We start from the raw sequence: 10,154 nt of genomic DNA, 5'->3' as shown, positions 1-10,154 counted from the left end.
GTCAGGAGGTACGGGGAGACTCAGGGTGTCTGGTGCTATTGAGTGAGGTACGGGGAGATAGAGGGTGTCTGATGCCACTCAGGAGGTACGGGGAGACACAGGGTGTCTGGTGCCACTCAGGAGGTGCGGGGAGACACAGGGTGTCTGGTGCTAATCAGGAGGGGCGGGGAGACATAGAGAAATCAGGTGGTAGTCAGGAGGTACGGGGAGACACAGGGTGTCTGGTGCTAATCAGGAGGTGCGGGGAGACATAGAGAAATCAGGTGGTAGTCAGGAGGTACGGGGAGACACAGGGTGTCTGGTGCCAGTCAGGGGTACGGGGAGACACAGGGTGTCTGGTGCCAGTCAGGAGGTACGGGGAGACACAGGGTGTCTGGTGCTAATCAGGAGGTACGGGGAGACACAGGGTGTCTGGTGCCAGTCAGGAGGTACGGGGAGACACAGGGTGTCTGATGCTATTGAGTGAGGTACGGGGAGACACAGGGTGTCTGGTGCCAGTCAGGAGGTGCGGGGAGACACAGGGTGTCTGGTGCTAATCAGGAGGGGCGGGGAGACATAGAGAAATCAGGTGGTAGTCAGGAGGTACGGGGAGACACAGGGTGTCTGGTGCCAGTCAGGGGTATGGGGAGACACAGGGTTTCTGGTGCTAGTCAGGAGGTGCGGGGAGACATAGAGAAATCAGGTGGTAGTCAGGAGGTACGGGGAGACTCAGGGTGTCTGGTGCTATTGAGTGAGGTACGGGGAGATAGAGGGTGTCTGATGCCACTCAGGAGGTACGGGGAGACACAGGGTGTCTGGTGCCACTCAGGAGGTGCGGGGAGACACAGGGTGTCTGGTGCTAATCAGGAGGGGCGGGGAGTCATAGAGAAATCAGGTGGTAGTCAGGAGGTACGGGGAGACACAGGGTGTCTGGTGCCAGTCAGGAGGTACGGGGAGACACAGGGTGTCTGGTGCCAGTCAGGAGGTACGGGGAGACACAGGGTGTCTGGTGCTAGTGAGTGAGGTACGGGGAGAGATAGGGTGTCTGGTGCTATTGAGTGAGGTACGGGGAGACACAGGGTGTCTGGTGCCAGTCAGGAGGTGCGGGGAGACACAGGGTGTCTGGTGCTAATCAGGAGGGGCGGGGAGACATAGAGAAATCAGGTGGTAGTCAGGAGGTACGGGGAGACACAGGGTGTCTGGTGCCAGTCAGGGGTATGGGGAGACACAGGGTTTCTGGTGCTAGTCAGGAGGTGCGGGGAGACATAGAGAAATCAGGTGGTAGTCAGGAGGTACGGGGAGACTCAGGGTGTCTGGTGCTATTGAGTGAGGTACGGGGAGATAGAGGATGTCTGATGCCACTCAGGAGGTACGGGGAGACACAGGGTGTCTGGTGCCACTCAGGAGGTGCGGGGAGACACAGGGTGTCTGGTGCTAATCAGGAGGGGCGGGGAGTCATAGAGAAATCAGGTGGTAGTCAGGAGGTACGGGGAGACACAGGGTGTCTGGTGCCAGTCAGGAGGTACGGGGAGACACAGGGTGTCTGGTGCCAGTCAGGAGGTACGGGGAGACACAGGGTGTCTGGTGCTAGTGAGTGAGGTACGGGGAGAGATAGGGTGTCTGGTGCCAGTCAGGAGGTGCGGGGAGACACAGAGAAATCAGGTGGTAGTCAGGGGGTGCGGGAGACACAGGGTGTCTGGTGGTAGTCAGGGTGTACAGGGAGACTCAGGGTGTCTGGTGCTAGTCATGAGGTACGAGGTAGGTGCTACGTTGATCGTAAGCCTATGATAAAGTATTGGAGTTACGGCCAACTTAGCACTGAGATCGCTCTGTGTAACGGGTTCCTGGACGGCGTGGATCATTGCTCATGTCGTTAATCAATGTATTAGCTGGATTTACTTAAGGTGTTGCTCTGATATTAATCATTTCTTTGAGAAACAACAGTTACCCCTTCCAAGTACTGAATACATATTAAATAACGATAAGACATAAAATATAATGTTTTTGTGTGATATAACATAAACCATTCGTTTAACGAAATGTTTCAAATGTATTTCGTGGATCTTTTCTAAACTATTTCCTTAAACCTAACTGATACTTTGGTTTCAAATAAAAGGAATCTACAGTAATATAAACTTAATAATCAATATATTTACAAATAACTGCAGCAATTATCCTGATATTAACATGATCAAGAATATTTTTATGAGGGTGCTGAAGACCTATATGTGAAATTTCCAAATATTTTCAAGATGTAAATTGAAAGAACGCGATACAAAGACAGAACACCAGTTTATCTGAAGAAATACAACCCTCGTGTTACAATACAGTCAATTGAGTATATATCCACATGACAAAACAATTCCTTCACTTTCTAAAGCACAACAATGACATCATGTTGTGTACCATTTCCTTCACTATGGCAGTGTTTGGGTGGATATTCTGAGATGGCTTTGCCATAGTCAGGTCCCAAAAATCTAAATAGACAATTTTGTCTTGCAATGAAGCAAATTCTTCATGCCAAATATCAGTGTACAGATTACCCCAGTAAGATAACACACCACGCATCGGTGTGAAAAATGCATGTGGCCCACGAACTGCAATAGTAACATTAGGAGCGCGTGCCAAGAGGTTCCTGACAGACGGAACAAGTCTTTGAACATGTCGCCTAAACACATCCGGATGGACAAACACGAAATGAGCATACATATTTAACACTACAATGTCCTTGGTGGTGTTCGGGAGGCGGTCCACCATAATGTACTGTGCCTGGTTTACTGACTTTTTAAAGTGTCGTGGTCCATGATAGAACGGTAGTTCGTGAGCATGATATGAAATTGAAAATTTATGTATCAAATCTGTGTCAGTAACAGGTACATGACGATCTGAATGGGAAGGAAAGCGTAAAATTGAATGAAGAACTTCTTTAAACTGTCTACTTGTTGAATCCCCATGAAGCCACAGCCTTCTTCCTTTCAAGCACTGTCTGTAAGCATCAATGGTGCGAGGCAGTGTGTCAGTACACAGAAGCGAATGCCACTTGTTCTGGTGAAAGTAACCATTCGGGGACGTTCGTCGCCATGTCATTTCCGCTGGAAGCGCACTGCAGGAAGTTGAAGGAGCTGATAGTTTTACACCCTTAGGACCTGTGAAAAGAAATGGGTTAAGGATGAAGAAATCAATGTTGGAGACGTACATATTCATGCTTCTAGTGTTGGTAATGAAAAGGCTATATCTACCCCGAAGTGATGCGGAAATTATTATTATTATTTTTTTTAAAAGCAACAACTTTTTTTATTATTCCCAGAGTTGTGGATTAATACAGTATTCCGTCAAAGACACATTTCGGATTGCATAGAACGGCACAATAAACTCTTTAAAAAATTAAAGGTTAGGAAACAAACATTGTCCCATTTCAAACCAAAACGGTTGCAACACACAATCAGAATCAAACATATCATGTATCAACAGAGAGCTATGAGTCAAATGCTGAGAAAAAAGGTGACCATTTTTTGTTAAATTTATTTTTGTCATCCTTTTTTATAGCAATCAATTTCTCGATTGAATATATGTTTTTAAATAGTTTTAAAAGTATATCTCATTTCGGTTTGGTTCCTTTAATTCCACTTACATGAATATGCCTTATCCCCAATAAAACAATATGATTGATCAAAGTATTAGAAGAAGTTAGAACCAAACCAAATAATATATTTTGTTTATTTAATTTTGTGCAAAAGATAATTGTTAAGCCAAAGTTCGAGATCATTCCAAAATTGTTTAGTTTCATTACATTCCCAAAAAGACATGGCTGGCGTCCTCATTGAATACACTACAAAAGCTACAAACAGTGTTGTCCACGAGATTCATTGTTAGTAGTTCCTTCTTTGTGTAAATAAGTTTTACATCCTTCAGTTTGTATCTATAAACAATAAATATCGTTTTCCAATTAAAATCACAGTGAAAAATTGATTGCCATTTATCACGAAGTTTAAGATTATTTTCATTTGATATCAATTTATCATAAAAGAGTCTAGCGCCTTTTACAGGCGTCATCAGATCACTCAAGCAACTGCAACTAATTATTTTTCTAGTTTTCTTGATTGTTGTTTTCCATAATTCTGGTATATTGAAGATTACATATCTATAGAATTTAGTCTAATATTGTACCTTTTATCGGATATTTTAGTTTCAGTTCTTCAAATGACATCAGTCTGTTTTCATTGCATATATCTTTAATTGAGTAAATACAACTATTAGCCCATTGCTTTATGTAGCATGTTGCTTGTTTGAAGTTGTGGTTAAGCCACAATGGTTGGGACAAAATTTCTTCTATATTATCAACATTAATAATGTTCTTTTCACAAAAGTTGTTCCAAGCTTTCAATACATCTTTCCAGTACGGGTTTTTAACAAAAGATTGCTTGTCAACATTAGCACCCAAAGATAGTATATCTTTAATTGGGATATTACAAGGGTTACTATATGTAGTTTTTTAACAATATAATCTGAGCGAAGAGAGTTTTAGTGCGTCAATAAAGGCTCTAATGTTAATCATACGTAAATATTTTCTCGTCAAAGTGCTCCTTTTGATTTCGTCTTTTTTACTATTTCAGATAAAATTGAAAAAATAGTGTGTCAAGAGACAAGACAAAGTCCTCAGGAGGGTTAGATCTTGTCGAAAATATATGAACTAGTTTTGACAATGCTAAAGTTTTTATGAATGTAATTTTTCCTATTAGCGTTAGATTTCTTTTTCTACAATTTGCAAGCAATCTATTTATTTCTTCTAGCTTTCTTTTTGTAGTGATTACCCATGGTTCACTTAAGTTTGGATTAAGCATAATTCCTAATATTTCAAATTCCTTATTGTGCCATTCTATGTGTAAGTCTTGGCATAAACGATCATTGCTACCCGCTTTTGAGCCTATCCATATTGCTTTTGTCTTGTCTACATTAATTTGTAAGCCAGATATTTTGTAGAATTTATGCGGAAATGTATGCTTCAGGTTCGTGTTTATTTTCTTTGAAGAGAATTGTACATGTCCGGAACCTAATCATATCTTATGTTTTATGGCCTCGTAGTCATATATGGATAACATGTTACTATGTATTGTCTTTGCAGTGCGGTTCTGGGTGAGAATAGATCATCACTGAGCAATGCTTCTCAGGAACGGCTTGTTACAACTTGTGACCTTACTGATTGTGTGTCATTGTGTCCCGAACTGGTGGTACGATACTCATCCCATGTAATCACCTGTTGGCGTTATATATTGTTGTGACGTAAAATAGCATTCACTCGATCCTTTAAACTCCAGCCTGATTATAAGGACTATTTTAGCCTGGCGGCAGGGGCAACGTTGTAGCCTTGTGCTTAAAGCGCTGAAGTCACGGTTTCTACACTTACGTTGCACATTGCATCCCTCCTGTCAACACTATGAATGTATGAGTTGCCCAGTGAGTGACACACTTGTATGCCTCCTGTCAACACTATGAATGGATGAGATGCCCAGTGAGTGACACAACTGTGTGCCTCCTGTCAACACCATGAATGAATGAGTTGCCCAGTGAGTGACACAACTGTATACCTCCTGTCAACACTATGAATGGATGAGTTGCCCAGTGAGTGACACACTAGTATCTCTCCTGTCCACACTATGAATGAATGAGTTGCCCAGTGAGTGACACAACTATATACCTCCTGTCACCACTGTGAATGAATGAGTTGCCCAGTGAGTGACACACTAGTATCTCTCCTGTCCACACTATGAATGAATGATTTGTCCAGTGAGTGACACAACTTGTATGCCTTCTATCAACACTATGAATTAAAGATTTGCCCAGTCGGTGACACAACTGTATCCCTCCTGTCAACACTATGAATGAATGATTTGTCCAGTGAATGATATACAAACGCAACACATGCTTACCTCCTCCAACTGACACCCTCACTGAACTCTGTAAAACATCTTGTTTTAAAGCTGCCAACGGCCTGTGTTAGGAATAAAACATATTTATTTGTTAAAGTTACTCTGTCAGTCACAAAACCTAGAAGTTATAAATAAGGTAATAATTCAAAATGGCACATGTCATAGATGTCAACTTTCATATCACCGACTTCTCGGTTTTCCTCTCATATCAAGTGAACAGCATACCGTTCAAAGCGGCTTTAAACCTAACTAGCACACCAAGGTATTTAAAGAGAAATAATTAAAAATATAATATACATACCAATCCAAAATGCTTCTCTCGGTGTTATTAAGATGAAAGCTCATGTTGTCATTTGCACTAAACGAATGTGACCACGTATCACATGTTAACTGCTTGATTTTGGACTTCTTACAGTACCAACTGTAGCCATTGTTCTCATTCGTGAAATTACACCACTCGTTTGTCTTGAAGGAATTCCCTTGTCTAACTGAACACGCTGTTGCATCTGTTAGATTGTTTGCCCGGAATTCAGCTAACACTGTCCAGAGACTGCCATGCTGTTGGTATATCATATAGCTGAGAACTACCTCCTCCTTCCTCGAAGCAATGAATGCCTTAATCGTAGCGCTTCCTGACCATGCGGCTCTAAGCAGAGCAGTGTAACTTCCGTTATTGTGGTCCGACACCCGACTGGAAACGGAAGCTGCTGTCTCTGGGTTCTCCATCCAAACTCTCAAAACGTCACCTCCCGTTAACTTGCGGTTACCATACAAATCATACAGATCTACTTGCACTTGAATCTGCTCTCCTAAACTGTAGACTTTATGAGCGTGGTTGAGTGACACACGGGATTTTTTCGCATTTGCACATAATGAAATCACAGAGACATGTCCATAACTGATTACCTCCTCTGTGAGATATGTCGTTCCTCTTGTTGGAAAGTAGCCCCTAAAATATTATCAATTGCATACTATCAATACATCAATCATCTAACAGATCCAAATAATCGCCATACCAATATACATATAAGTCAAACTAGTGATTCTTGGATACAGCAGCTCTATACTTTGAGAGAGGTTTTTAATTTTTTCTATTTGTGTGTGTTTTCATCTGTTCTATTTGTGTGTGTTTTTATGTGTTCTATTTGTGTGTGTTTTCATGTGTTCTATTTGTGTGTGTTTTCATCTGTCCTATTCGTGTGTGTTTTCATGTGTTCTATCTGTGCGTGTTAGCTTTCATCAGTTCTATTTATGTGTGTTTTCTTCTGTTCTATTTGTGTGTTTTCATCTGTTCTATTTGTGTGTTTCATCTGTTCTATTTGTGTGTGTTTTCATCTGTTCTATCTGTGCGTGTAAGCTTTCATCTGTTCTATTTATGTGCGTTTTCATCTGTTCTATTTGTGTGTGTCTTCATCTGTTCTATTTGTGTGTGTGTGTGTGTGTGTTTCCATGTGTTCTATTTGTGTGTTTGCATGTGTTCTATTTGTGTGTTTTCATCTGTTCTATTTGTGTGTGTGTGTGTGTTTTCATCTGTTCTATTTGTGTGTTTGTGTGTGTTTTCATCTGTTCTAGTTGTGTGTTTGTGTGTGTTTTCATCTGTTGTACTTGTGTGTGTTTGCATCTCTTATTTGTGTGTGTGTTTTCATCTTTTCTATTTGTGTGTGTTTGCATCTCTTATTTGTGTTTGTGTTTTCATCTTTTCTATTTGTGTGTGTTTGCATCTCTTATTTGTGTTTGTGTTTTCATCTTTTCTATTTGTGTGTGTTTGCATCTCTTATTTGTGTTTGTGTTTCCATCTGTTCTATTTGTGTGTGTTTTCATCTGTTCTATCTGTGCGTGTAAGCTTTCATCTGTTCTATTTATGTGCGTTTTCATCTGTTCTATTTGTGTGTGTCTTCATCTGTTCTATTTGTGTGTGTTTTTATGTGTTCTATTTGTGTGTGTTTTCATGTGTTCTATTTGTGTGTGTTTTCATCTGTCCTATTCGTGTGTGTTTTCATGTGTTCTATCTGTGCGTGTTAGCTTTCATCAGTTCTATTTATGTGTGTTTTCATCTGTTCTATTTGTGTTTGTGTTTTCATCTGTTCTATTTGTGTGTGTTTTCATGTGTTCTATTTGTGTGTTTTCATCTGTTCTATTTGTGTTTGTGTTTTCATCTGTTCTATTTGTGTGTGTTTTCATGTGTTCTATCTGTGTGTGTGTTTTCATCAGTTCTACTTGTGTGTTTTCATCTGTTCTATTTGTGTGTGTTTTCATGTGTTCTATTTGTGTGTTTTCATGTGTTCTATTTGTGTTTGTGTTTTCATCTGTTCTATTTGTGTGTGTTTTCATGTGTTCTATTTGTGTGTTTTCATGTGTTCTATTTGTGTTTGTGTTTTCATCTGTTCTATTTGTGTGTGTTTTCATGTGTTCTATCTGTGTGTGTGTTTTCATCAGTTCTACTTGTGTGTTTTCATCTGTTCTATTTGTGTGTGTTTTCATCTGTTCTAGTTGTGTTTTCATCTGTTCTATCAGTGTGTGTTTTCATCTGTTCTATTTGTGTGTTTTCATCTGTTCTATTTGTGTTTGTGTTTTCATCTGTTCTATTTGTGTGTGTGTTTTCATCTGTTCTATTTGTGTGTGTTTTCATGTGTTCTATCTGTGTGTGTGTTTTCATCAGTTCTACTTGTGTGTGTTTTCATCTGTTCTATTTTTGTCTGTTTTCATTTGTCGACTAAGAATCAAGAACGTTGCAATATCGGTCATTTTAAACGAACATAATCTGTCTAATTGCCAGCCAACATTTGGGCATTAGCATGAGCTGAAATACAATTATTTGCCTCTTTTGGAAATGCATGACGCAATAGCTAACTGAGATGTCCTTCACGTGTTTACCATAAAATATTTTGAAATTTTTACTGAGGCCTTGAATGGTGTAACCTTGATCAAAATAATTTTGCGCAATAGTCGTTTGACGCTATCAAAGCCTGAAGCTGTTGGCATATTGCTCGACATGATGGGATAGTTGACTGTGGGGAGGTGAAGTCATTCCACTTGCCATACATTCTTGTAGGGTGTTTTTCGTCATTCTGAATCTTTATGCACAGATCTAAATATGACACATACGAGATGATGACACTGGTCTTCTTTCTTCCAATTCAGGTAGGTAAATCAGTGAGAAGGGAATTGTCTATTTGATGGTTACTGGACGATATCAGATCATCGATATATCTGACGCTTGAGTTAAACTGTTTGGCCAAATTACCTTGTTTTGACTTTGCCAATCCGAGCAGAAATTTCCGAATCATTTACATAAAGAAACGGATCAGCAAGAAGGGGAGCGTAATTGGTGTCCATGGGGATGCCTTCTTCTTGCCTGTTTTATAAGAAATATGATAGATATGATTGCATAAATTACATTGATGCCGTTCCCTCGATCATACTAGATACACAAAGATCGGGGTTGGAACTAAACCTATGTGAATTATTTTATGTCATTGTATAACTTGCTTCTAGGCATAAATGGGCATTCGTGCCATTAGAAATTTGGCATAGTTCTACATGTGTAAGTAGCACCACATGAGTGAGCTCTCGCGGTGTTGATCCGCCAGGTCTATGGTGTATACAGTTAAAATAATCGTAAAATAATATCACGGCACTGTAGCTCACCTGAACAATTAATAAAACATGTGTTCTGTAAATGCTGACGACTAAGTCTGCCAAACAAACATTTAATCGTTATGTTTTGAGCCAAACATGATGTCATCATAACACGAAACATGTTAAAGTTCAGTTTTATAGCCCTGCAATTTAACAGGAGAAGTTTACCTAGGCGTTTGGTTCCAAATTAAAAGAAAGAGGTATCTACTCTACAGTGGGACTACATCGCATTTCAAAACACTGTAGGATTATCTCCTAAGTGATTCATAAACACATGCTCATGATGAATCAAACAATCTCCTTTTTATGAATGTGGACATGGGTTTATCACTTTTTTTTACAATGTATATAAACAACAATACGGGGAATACGCCCAAGGTTTCTAACTGTTCCGTTCAGTTGGACGTCCGAATAAGTATACTATTCAACCTGTAAACATTAGATGTTTAGAAAAATAAGGATATAATGATTTTCAAATTGAATATATAAAGATGTATTTCATTATATATATACGACTCGTGGTCGTTGTTTATCGCACAATAAAACACTGCAGGGAGGATAAACCATGTGTGGCACAGCCCTGAGTGGTTTATTCTCCCTGCAGTGTTT

General features: G+C 40.1%; 1 protein-coding gene across 1 annotated transcript; it reads right to left on the bottom strand.

Moving 5' to 3' along the window:
- Positions 1 to 2,273: 2,273 nt before the first annotated feature.
- On the bottom strand, positions 2,274 to 9,242 carry LOC124132462 (NXPE family member 3-like). The gene is made up of 4 exons (XM_048403467.1): positions 9,151 to 9,242; positions 6,208 to 6,855; positions 5,907 to 5,968; positions 2,274 to 3,125 (listed from the first exon to the last, which is right to left on the bottom strand). The coding sequence occupies exons 1-4, from the start codon at positions 9,240 to 9,242 to the stop codon at positions 2,347 to 2,349; spliced, it is 1,581 nt and encodes a 526-aa protein (XP_048259424.1). The 3' UTR covers positions 2,274 to 2,346.
- Positions 9,243 to 10,154: the final 912 nt, after the last annotated feature.

Source organism: Haliotis rufescens, unplaced genomic scaffold, assembly GCF_023055435.1.
Source record: "Haliotis rufescens isolate VD_foot unplaced genomic scaffold, xgHalRufe1.0.p SCAF_3, whole genome shotgun sequence".
NCBI classification, from domain to species: Eukaryota; Metazoa; Mollusca; class Gastropoda; order Lepetellida; family Haliotidae; genus Haliotis; species Haliotis rufescens.
This window is presented reverse-complemented; position numbering and strand designations above follow the sequence as displayed.

Excerpts from the sequence above, each read along its gene's own strand:
- LOC124132462 (XM_048403467.1), bottom strand. The coding sequence starts at position 9,242 with ATGGACACCAATTACGCTCCCCTTCTTGCTGATCCGTTTCTTTATGTA. Across the intron at positions 5,969-6,207 it reads GAGAGAAGCATTTTGGATTG|GCCGTTGGCAGCTTTAAAAC; the intron begins GTATGTATATTA and ends TTCCTAACACAG. Across the intron at positions 3,126-5,906 it reads GAGGGTGTCAGTTGGAGGAG|GTCCTAAGGGTGTAAAACTA; the intron begins GTAAGCATGTGT and ends TTCTTTTCACAG.